General features: G+C 42.5%; 1 protein-coding gene across 1 annotated transcript; it reads right to left on the bottom strand.

Annotated features, from left to right (window-relative positions):
- Nucleotides 1–3539: 3539 nt before the first annotated feature.
- On the bottom strand, nt 3540–11304 carry BMP10 (bone morphogenetic protein 10). The gene is made up of 2 exons (XM_045162414.1): nt 10868–11304; nt 3540–5416 (listed from the first exon to the last, which is right to left on the bottom strand). Exons 1-2 carry the CDS (start codon nt 11199–11201, stop codon nt 4476–4478), a joined length of 1275 nt encoding a protein of 424 aa, XP_045018349.1. The 5' UTR covers nt 11202–11304; the 3' UTR covers nt 3540–4475.
- Between the last annotated feature and the right edge of the window lie 565 nt (nt 11305–11869).

Here is an 11869-nt window from a genome sequence, read left to right on the forward strand (position 1 = left end):
CAGTGTTACAAATTGCAAATGCTTTTGCTAAAACACTGCTGGATTTTATCGTCTGTTGATGAGTGCAGTAAGCAGTCATACGTAAAATTCCTTTCTGTGAAAGTATCCTTTACTTCAACAATGTAAATTCCAAAGAATACCACAAAATTTAATAAGAGCTCTGGGGAAAGTATTTACCACTGTTCCAGACCAAAAAATTACATGCAGGAAGGAAGTTATTCACTTTAAGACCGATTCTTTGGAGAAATCACTAAATTAATATATATATTATATATATCTTTTTCATTTATGGCATAATGAGTCCAATTACAAATAGATTTTTCCAACTGGATATCTGAATTGGTGGGTCATTGAAGGCAATGGATAAGATCAGAGGGGAAGCATCCAGTTTGGGGGAAATGAAAGGCCCCCATTACATTCTGTCTTCATTCACTGAGCAGCAATCCTAGTCCCTCACATCCTGACATTTGCCTCTCACAGTAAAATGATGAATGTCAGCTCATCAGAGTGACATTTACTGATGAAATGCTTTCTGAAAACATGGGCACTTCAGTTAAAACCACCCTATTTACAAATCAGTAAACATGCCAAGGAGCTCACAGCATGCCTACAAGGTACAAATATACAAAGTTATGGCAAAGTTATGAAAAGACTCCTTAAAGTAACAGGAAATGTTGGTGCAAAAAGAGAGAGATGAAAATACAGGCCATACATTGTAAAGGAGCCATATTTAGGGGAAGGTACTGTTTGAAAAAGCACAGAAGACGCTTTTATCCAAGAGAGAATCACAAACATAAAAATAAAATATTTGGTATTCTACACTATATTACAAAAATAAATATATCCATCAATAAATAGTAGGAAGCCTAGAAACTTTTACATGAATATTTGGGTTGTTGGCTGCCAAAGTCCCTCTGCTATCTTTCTCCTTGAAAGTCATTTAGGTTTATCAACTTCTATGATGACAATTCTGCCATAAAAGTATAAAAAAAGACTAGTGTGGGACGTAGCAAAGGTCTCTGACCAGAAAAGACAGTAGTGAATTCTACTTTCCTAAGGGTCTGACAACTTCCTGGCTTTGTATCAATGCAGTATGTAGAGAGGTTGCAAACATGCTTCAGGAGGTCTAAGGGGAGATGGCAGGACTCCGCTATCTATGGTCAGTGTTTCTTCATTTTTTGATGAGAAAAAAGAAAAAAAAATAACATTTGAATAAGCAATAAAAGGCTTTCTGCACTCTCTTTCTGTAGGGTAGAAGAAAATCTTAGAAACACATGTTTACATCTGGACTGCAGTGAAAAGAGAAATACCTGGTATATGCAGCCTGATCGCCTACAGCCTAGATTTTCACATCTCTTTAATGGAAGAGTGATGATGAGGGCTCATGACAAACTTCTCGAGGAACCCAGCAGAGCCAGCAGAGGGGATGAGAAAAGCAGAGTCTGGCACCTCATACCATCAGTGTTCTATTATCTATGTGCTAACAGCAGAGTGTACCAGAGCTAGCATTCATGACTCCTGAGAACCTGCTGTTACATTTATGGGAATTTTGTGAGCCAATTGATAACACACTGGTGGCTTGAAATAGGCGGAGCAGGGGGTGGATATTTATACCATCAAAACTGACAAATCAGAGCTATTCCCTCCCACCACTCCCATCCTAACCACTGCTGGTTATAAGCATTCACCAGCATACGCCTCCTATGTATTTTCCATATAAAGAAAATCTTGGTTGGTTTTTATCTAACTACAACAATCCTGTTCAACCAAGGTTTTACCATATGTCTATTACAGTGTCCTTTAGAAATACTATAGAGTATATGAGTAAATGGTGTGTACCATGAATGGAAAGGATGGACCCCTTCTCACAAAGGGTACTGCTGCTGCTGCTGCTAAGTCACTTCAGTCGTGTCTGACTCTGTGCAACCCCATAGACGGCAGCCCACCAGGCTCCCCCATCCCTGGGATTCTCCAGGCAAGAACACTGGAGTGGGTTGCCATTTCCTTCTCCAATGCATGAAAGGGAAAAGTGAAAGTGAAGTCGCTCAGTCGTGTCCAACCCTCAGCGACCCCATGGACTGCAGCCACCAGGCTCCTCCATCCATGGGATTTTCCAGGCAAGAGTACTGGAGTGTGGTGCCATTGCCTTCTCCGACAAAGGGTACTAAGCTTGGCTATATAAAGCCAGTTACACACATACACACATACACACACACACACACACACACACAAGCACACCATTTTAGGTAGAAGGCATTCCATCATTGAATAATTCTGAGTTGCCTAGCTGTCTCAAATTGTCAGTCACCGTATACCCACTGATGGCCAAAACTCCATTTTTCCAGGGCCAATGAATTCTCCAGGACTCACCCTCTGGACACCAGCAGACAATGGATGTGCAGAGCTGAGATCCAAATTCGGCAAAATGTCCTTCAAAATAGCTTCCCTTGCCTCCATTTTCTAGTGCAAGATGAGTTTTATGAACCCAGGGTTTTGTCAAAGGAAGGCTGATGGCTTCCCAAGGTTTAAAAAAAAAAAAGTGCAAAACTTCTTAAAGAAGTATTCAGTTGGGTGAAGGTGGGGTAACCACATTTCCAGTTCTAGCTTGGACCATCCCTGTCGTCTGCCTGGAGGTGTCGGAACGATTCTGTCATGGTTCTGCCTGCACAGCACCTGTGGTCCTGCACGAGGGGCTGGGACCAAAGTCAGAGTCCCAAATATCCTTCCAACTGGCCAACTACTGGGCAGACCTCCCAGACAATTCCCATCAGAAACAACTTCCCAGCCCCTTCATCCTGGCAAAATGGAAAGACTGCAGCGGGAGAAGGAAGGGAAGGCCCCGGGTTTCTGCCATAGCTGATTTCTAAATTCCAGCTTGGCTTTCGAGTCATTTGGTTGTGTATCTGTTTACTACCTCATTTGTTTAAGTGTATTCATTTTGACTCTGGTTCTCTTTTTCTTACACTTGAGTATTCTTCATGAACAAAAATCTTATATATTAGCAATTCAACTAAAATATCAGGGGGAAATCTCGGCATAAGGCACTAACTCCTATCCTAACAGCAAATGCTTTTTAGGCGTCCTCTTTCAGCTCACAGCAGGGGCAATGAAGGCCAGTGAAGACGGGAACACAGGAATGGAAGAAGGACTCAAGGTGCTGGGCAGAAAGAGAGACGGAAGTGAGAAGGTGGGAAAAAGCAAGAGCAGAAGTTCAGAGGCAAAGAGGAAAATGTGACGAAAAGAGTAAAAGTGAAGAGTCCCACAAACAGATCCCTTCTGATATTTCCTTCTCTTGGTCTTTGATGATTTTATTTTGTCCAAAATATTTAACTATCCAATTAGACCTGCTTATTATTCCTGCCTGGAAAATCCCATGGACAGAGGAGCCTGGTAGGCTGCAATCCATGGGGTCGCTGAGGGTTGGACACGACTGAGCGACTTCACTTTCACTTTTCACTTTCCTGCATTGGAGAAGGAAATGGCAACCCACTCCAGTGTTCTTGCCTGGAGAATCCCAGGGATGGGGGAGCCTGGTGGGCTGCCGTCTATGGGGTCGCACAGAGTCGGACACGACTGAAGTGACTTAGCAGCAGCATACTGTTACAAACAGTCCTGGGACATCTCTATTCTTTGCCCCTCCTCCCCTAGGAGCCTCTCCCACCTCCCACACCCTCTGTAGCCATAAAGGCCAACACACAAGGCCTTGAATCTTCTATCACCTCAGGAACAGACGAAGTCCCCTGCTTTCCTTTCTTGACAAGGCATCACCTTCGAAAGCACACTAGTCTCCCATGGGCTCCTTCCTTGCTATTGTCCCTTAAGGCCACTGCCCTTTGAAGGCCTTTGGTTTCTGTATCAAACAAGCCCTCCCCTCAAATGTACAGCCTCTTTGCCAGGCCTTGCTGCTCTGAGTAATGACAGAAATTCAACTCACCAAAGCTGCATCTAGAGTTCCAAGAGTACTGAAGAGATGTAATAGCTCTAGGATGGTTAAATTCCTGGTGCAATTTATCTTGATGTAAATCCTACTCAGAGAAGAGGTGACTGAGACCTTCCCACTGGCTTTTAAGATATACACATTTGATGGTGCATGTGAGTAGAATCTGCTCCTATAGATCCAAAAGGGTTGATAAGCTTATCTATGTACACATATACATACACAAATATCTACCTCTCTTGACACTGTATTTCTGCTTAGCGGTGTTCCTTTCAAATTGACATAGAAGGCAAGTAGTGTGGGCTTGCCCCTTGCTGTTAGAGATGGCATTGCCAGGACATGGTAAGTCCAAAGAAAAATAGATTGGAAGGGACTCGACTGTAGAGTAAAACATGGATTTCCTACAACAAACCCACCTGTCAAATTCCCTAAGGCAGCAAGCCTCTATTATCTGTACACCCTTATTAAATAATCTCATTAAATAGGAACACAAAATATACACATTTACAGTTATTAAATAAGCCACAGGATTCCTCTCCTATCTACAGCCACATTCAGAGACAGCCATGCCCTCATATTTAAACTTGTAGGTGACGACGCCCTTATCTAAATAGAGGATGGAGATGGGCTCGAGCTTGGTGGGCACACAGCAGGCTTTGGAAGCCTTCTGGGAATTCTTGAGGTGGACCAAGGCCTGGATAATCGCATGCTTTGTGGGGGTGAGATGCTCTGCCAGGGGGTAGTTGCAAACACCACGACATTCATAGGCTTCATATCCAGGTGGAGCGATGATCCAGGAGTCCCAGCCAATCTCCTTGAAGTCGATGTAGAGCGGGGTCCTCTTGCAGTAGTTTCCTTTTGCATTCCTTCTGATGCGGGCAGTGGAGTCATAGATGATATTCGATCTCATCTGCAGCAAAGCCTCTTCCCCAGGTCCGTTGGAATAACCGTCCAAATCCAGGTTGTCCATCTCTGGGAATTGCTCATGGGCGATCATTTCATCCAGTTCCTCTTTCCGCTCCTTCTCACTGCTTTGGTCATCAGAAAACACGACAAGCAAAGGATCGTGCTTATTCCGGGCACTAGTGTCTATTTCCAGCTGTCCCCTGCCAAGTGTGTCCTCCATTTCGTGTTTGCTCTCAATGTGGACCTCCAGCTGGTGGGTGGATGAGCCTGACTTTTGCCAATGCCTGATGGCATCCGTGACATCAAAAGTCTCCCACTCACTGTTGGTTCCGTAGATCTCCCCTGACACCAAGACCAGCATGTTTCTTTCCCCTTCATGGTCCTCTTTGCTCTCAAGTACTTCAAAAATGGTGATTTTTCGGTCCACTCCTTCATATATAAGGCGGTCTCTTTGCACCAGGGTGTACAACCTGAGTTCAGCCATGATGATGTCTTCATGGTGAGGGATGGATACATTGAAGAGGAGAGGGTATTTTCGGAGTCCGTTAAAACTGGCTGGTTGGGAAAACAGATCTGGAAAAAAAAAAAAAACAAAAAATAAATCAGATTTGCAGCACGTAGCAGAGAAAAACAGATGCTTATTTATGCAATAAGAGTGCCTGTCCATTCTCTCCACACAGAGAGAATGAAGGAAAATCAGTGAAAACAAACACAGTGTTGGCATTCTCTAAGAGAAAGTATTGACTGCTAGACCACCTTAAGCTGCCAAGACTAAAATGGAAACTGGCCCCCTAATGAATGAAAGAAGATACACCCAGCCTGGTTCCCATAGCTTATGAGTCACAGAATTACAAAACTGGGAGGGCCCCCATAGCTTATGAGTCACAGAATCACAAAACTGGGAGGGTCCTTGGAGATTGTGCAGGCAAAACTTTTCTAACCAATGAGGAGTTATCAAATGAGCTGTATGTGGTTGTTCTTTGCTTGAAGCTTTTCAGAGATGAGGTTGTCATGGCTTTTCATATTTGTACTTATGGATGGAGTCCTTCACATAGTCAGGGCCTTCCAGAAAAACATCCATTTAGACCAGGGGTTTGTAAACCTAGCTCATGACCAAATTGGCCCTGTCATCTGTTTGTTTTTTAAACTTGGCTGCAGGCATATGGGATCTTAGTTCCCTGACCAGGGACTGAACCCCCACCTCCTGCATTGGAGGGTGGATTCTTAACCATTGGACCACAAGGGGAGTCCTGCCCCACCTGTTTTTGGAAATAAAGTTCACCCTGATTGATAGTTGATAAAGAATCCACCTGCAATGCAGGAGACCTGAGTTCGATCCCTGGATTGGGAAGATTCCAGATTCCCTGGAGAAGGAAAAGGCTACCCACTCCAGTATTCTGGCCTGGAGAATTCCATGGACTATATCCATGGGGTTGCAAAGAGTCTGACATAACTGAGCGGCTTTCACTATACTATACTGTTCATTTCTACATTATGTTTGTGGCTACTGTCGCACTACAATGGCAGAGTTAAATAGTCTCAACAGAGATCATACAGCCCACAAAACTTAAAATATTTACTTATCTGGCCCTTTACAGGAAAAAAAATTGCTGACCCCTGCTCTAGACACCAAAGCCTAACAAGTTCAACAAGATAGCCATAACACTAAGGGAGTCACCGCAGTTGAATCTGGAGTGTGTGGTCCTTTGTAAGGAGGGATGGGGGAAAATGAACCTTGAGGGCGAACTGGTTGCCTTAATTTTGCCCTTGATTTTGTGCACATAGGAAACATTCAGAATGTTTATGAAATAAAACTTTAAAGGTCCCTTAGTCTTAGAAGCACACCTCCAGATATTATCATGTTGACTCCCTATATGCGAATTTTATAGGTGTCCAAATCTTGTACACTTGTGTGTTAGTTGCTCAGTCATGTCCAACTCTTTGCAACCCCATGGATTATAGCCCCCCAAGCTCCTTTGTCCATGGGATTTTCCAGGCAAAAATACTGGAGTGGGCTACCATTTCCTTCTCCAGGGGATCTTCCCGATTCAGGAATCGAACCCCAGTCTCCCACATTGCAGGCAGACTCTTTACCATCTGAGCCACCGGGGAAGTAGTTTGCCCCAGGTAGCACCTGTCTGTGATGAATCCCTAAAGGCATCTGTCTTCAATCAAAGTGTTCCATGATGCCAAAAATGTTCAGAATCACCATCTGAGGGGATCTCCATCATCTTTGGCAACCTTTTCCCATTTGTATATCCAGTTCAATGTTTCGGTTAGGTCCCTATGCCAGATTGTATTTTTTAATATTTAATTTGATTTTATTGTTTTCATACTAACTTTTAGACTTGTCCTAAGCAGCTCTATTCTTGAAATGAGAGGTTTGAGATGATAGTTACGTGGATTTTTTTTTCAATCCACATTAACAAAAATAAATAATGATTTCACATGATTTACAGCTTCCTCTGGGTACCACCCCAAATCTTCTCATACACCACCAGTGAGAACTACAGGTGAATGGAATGAATGTAGACTTTCTAGCATGGCTCTCTAAACTAGACTGTAATTAGGTCTTAATCTGTTGACCCGGTCATAGCTCCCATTCTTCGCCAGCAGCATGGAATATTGCAATTTATCAATTAATATTCATTGAAAGATTAAACAAATCTTTTAAACAAAGTCTCTTATTTAAAGTAGACTGATATCTTCACTACTTGCCCAAACACTTCTTTGCTTTAGTGTCTATTGCACCTTCAGATATGTTCTTCTGACCCTTGAAAAGGTCTACTCTCTCTTTTCCACCTATCTAGCTGTGACCCCTCCCTGCAGGACCCTCCTCTCCTCACCTCCCTATCTGGAAGCCCACTCCCTTCTGAGTAACTTGAGTACTTACTCTGTCTATCTCTCCTTTGACCTTGCCATTTGAGTCCTTGTTTCTCAGTTGTCTTTATAAGTAGATCCTCCCGACTATTAATAGATTGACATCCTACTGTCAGATACCACAATTTAAATTCCCTTCTATGCCCCTAATCTACTGTGATGGAGATAGCACTTAAAAAAATATTGATGAGTTGATGATTCTGGGCATCAAACCAAACTGATTACGGGCACGGTAAGTGTCCTTAATATATCAAGCAATTTGGTAGTTGTACGCCTCCCCCCACCCCACCATAGGAATGGAGGAAGCTTCACTCCCCTTGGACAGGAAACATGAGAAAACCCAAAATAGGGAAATAGACTAGTGTTCCATCCATTTAAAAAATGGACATAATAAAAGCTCACTGTTGTGGGAGGAAGTGTTTACAGAGAAGCACAAAGGAACTTTCACTGATGATGCATATGGTCACACTATCTGGATGGTGATGATGGTCCCGATGGATGTTTACAGAAGTCAAAACCTGTTAAATTATACACTTTAGATATATGAAGTTTATTGTATGTCAATTATGCGTCAATAGAGCTGGTATAAAAAAATACATTCACTGTGCTTGTGCAAGTATAGTTATAAAAATGGTGTTATATTTCAGGCAAGGGAACTAGGGTTTGTTGAGCAAATTTCCTGTGCCAGGTGTTTTGCAAACTGTTTTATCTAGCTCTTGCAATGATTCTATAATGCTTGTATTGCTCTTCTGTTCATCTGATTCTGGAAGAAATCAAGCCTCAATGCAGAGAACTGACTTCTCCAAGATGAGGTCAAAGCAGTGGTAGGAAATAAAGTTGTGTTTTTCCACCTTGGAAGGGGCTCTTGTTTTTCCCTGATTGGTTAGATGTAGAGGAAATTTTATTTTGTTCTGTTGGTCTTTGCCTCCTAGGAAGTTGCACTGAGCAAACGCAGAAAATCAAAGAAAGATAATAACAGCCAACAGGGTGAGCGCAGTGCGGGGTTCATGACCTCGGGCTGTGCATTTTCACCCGAGGACTGACAGAGGCGTTCACGGAGAGGTTTGCTCCCACCCTCGCTGATCTTCAGTAATAAGAAGCTCTGAAAACTTCACTTCCTGACCTAGATCATCCAAATCCTCCACAGAAGTAAGAACTGAAAAAACTTTTTCCCCAGGGATGCGAACACTTTTCCACCCACATTCTGAGCCAGCTGCCCAGGGATTAGTAATCAGAAACATTAGGAAGTTTTCATAGAGAAGGAGGTTGTTTATTTTCAATCCAGACTGACCCAAAATGAATCTGTAGTGTCAACTTGTCATTGTCATTATGTTGCTAAATGTTATGAAGTCTCATTTCCAATGTTACTAAATATTTGAAACTGGCAGTCACCTACATTTTAAACCAAATAGTTTCTCCAGGACTGAGCAATACCTATTCAATACTTCCTCCAATGCCTAGAATTTGAGGAATTCATTAGCAATAACTGACATTCAGAACTTCATAGCAATTGTGTACTTTCTTACTCATGACCTCTTTGTGAAATTGCTCAATGTGTTATATGTATGTATGCGTGTCTGCTAAGTCACTTCAGTTGTGTCGGACTCTTTGCAACCCTGTGGATTGTAGCTCACCAGCTCCTCTGTCCATGGGGTTCTCCAGGCAAGAATACTGGAGTGGATTGCCATGCCCTCCTCTAGGAGATCTTCCTGACACAGGGATTGAACCCATGTCTCTTAAGTCTCCTGCATTGGCAGGTGGGTTCTTTACCACTAGTGCCTGGTGGCTGCCATGTATGGGGTCGCACAGAGTCGGACACGACTGAAGCGACTTAGCAGCAGCAGCAGCAGCAGCAGCCCCATTTGGGAAGCCCGCTATGTAGGTATATTATTCTCAATTTACAGATGAGGAAAAATTGGGATTCAGAAAAATTAAACTAAATATCCACATCTATTAAGTCAACTCTGTCTCAAAAATCCAAATTCTGAGCTACTACCTGTTTTGCTACTACCTGTTCACTTTCAAGAACATTTGGCCAACATCTACCTAAACCGTCTTTTGTACCTGGTTAATGACTATAAAAGAATAATTGGTAAATATGAGAGAATTAGGTTTTTTGGACCCACAGCTTTTAGCAAAGATTCTAGAAAAAAAAAATTTTTTTTTGATTACTTGCACCATATTAAACAAAGGATTAACTTTCTAGGTCATTAGATTTAGTACTGAATAAAGATCTAGAGGGAGAAAACACACTTTTCCCATGATATTTAAAGTTTGTGCATTGTTCTTCATAAAGACACAGAATAAGCTGAATCATTAATTGGGCATGCACACTTCCTGGAAACTATAACCAGTGCTTCGAGGATATACACACATGCATGCTCAGTCGCTTCAGTCGTGTCGGACTCTTTGCAACACTAGGGACTGCAGCCCGCCAGGCTTCTCTGTCCATGAGATTCTCCAGATAAGAATACTGGAGTGGGTTCCTGTGCCCTCCTCCAGGGCATCTTTCCCACCCAGGGACTGAACCCACATCGCCTACATTACAGGCAGATTCTTTACCACTGAGCCCTCAAGGATCTACATGTTACATCAAACAAAACAAAAATTTAGGAAGAATCTCTAAAATGTAAGTTTCCATCCTGTTTGAATATTTTTTACATCAAGTCACAAAATGAAAACTCAGTCAAAGTTTGAGTGAAACACAAATCACAACTCTGTATTTTGTCTTTTTTTCAACCTTTTCATTTGAAGTAGAAGTTCACAAACCTGGAGTCAATTAAAAGCCAAATGGGACTGAGGCCTATCTGGAAAATGACAAAGGTGTAGTGGTAGACCAACATTAATATTTTTTTTACCTGCTGTCAAAATTGAAATTTTTCAAAGAGCCAATTATGATAGTGAAATGGTAGACATTTTATGGCACTGGATTAAAAAGCTATTCTTTAATACCTTTTAGTACTATCTGGAAAATGACCATAAAAATAGTATAGACCAAAATGTGCATTGCTTTGGAATATCTGTGTACACATACCCCTATATAGATGTCTTCATTCTTAGCTGTATTATTTCCACGCATTGTAAATTTACCCAACCACTTCTGAAGACTCGAAGCCAAATTTAATCAGTAAAATCTCCACTTACCTTCATTCTTGAAACTCCTGATGATGTTAGCCGATGGCATGGAGGTGCGATCTGTCGCGAATTTGTTGTAGAGCTCCAGCATGTACTCTGGTGGGTCAACCTTGGCCGAGTCCTGCATGGGGATGTCAGACAGGTTCAATGTCTTGAGAAACTCATTCTTCATGCTCTGTAGCAGTGTGTTGAAGTCTACACCATCTTGCTCTGAGAAGACATCGTCGAAGAGGGGCATGTCTTCTTCCAGGGGTGACTGCTCCAGACTCATGATAGGGTTGCCAGAAACCGAGTGAACCAGCAGGCAGGAGAGAGTGCACAGCTGCAGGACCACGGAACCCATGACTCTGCTCCAGCCCCCAGGCCAACCCAGGAAGGTTTAGCGCTCCTGGGGCTCTAAGTGGCAGTTTTATCTCGCGGAGCATAAATGTCTCGTGTCACTGGAGACAAGTTTGGAAACTTCCCCTCTCTCCCCCTCCCCCTTACCACTCTTCCTCTCCCCCCCAACCAAAAAATCAGGTTGCAGTAATTGGATAACAAATCCCCCATAGGGGCCTAGCCTTTCTTATCTCCCTAGTGTAAACTGCGCACCAGATTTTGTTTCTATCTTGCAATCCTCTTTTCTTTTAATGAGCATTTTGTAAACATTTCCACATTCTGACACTGGCTGAGAGATAGGACAATTTTCTCCTCGCAAAGGCTCTGCTTCTCCTTTTAATTCACTTCCTTTTGGCAGGAACGCCTAAATTCTGCTTTTACATGGTTTGGTTTCACACATGCATAAAATAGACATTAGGAATCTACAGGATACACATCAATGGTGATACGTATTAATGCAAGTGATGGGATTTTATCCTCACATAAGCTTTTCTGAAGAAAGACAAAATAGCCAACATTTCCAAGTTGAGTTAATACATATGAATGATCTTACATAAATCGTTGGAAGCTGACATTATTAGAAACGGGAAAGTATAAACTTCACGGGCAATAGCCTTTTTCGTACAGATTTGA

This window comes from Bubalus bubalis, chromosome 12, assembly GCF_019923935.1.
Source record: "Bubalus bubalis isolate 160015118507 breed Murrah chromosome 12, NDDB_SH_1, whole genome shotgun sequence".
In the NCBI taxonomy this organism is placed as follows: domain Eukaryota; kingdom Metazoa; phylum Chordata; class Mammalia; order Artiodactyla; family Bovidae; genus Bubalus; species Bubalus bubalis.

Excerpts from the sequence above, each read along its gene's own strand:
- BMP10 (XM_045162414.1), bottom strand. The coding sequence starts at position 11,201 with ATGGGTTCCGTGGTCCTGCAGCTGTGCACTCTCTCCTGCCTGCTGGTT. Across the intron at positions 5,417-10,867 it reads CAGGAGTTTCAAGAATGAAG|ATCTGTTTTCCCAACCAGCC; the intron begins GTAAGTGGAGAT and ends TTTTTTTTCCAG.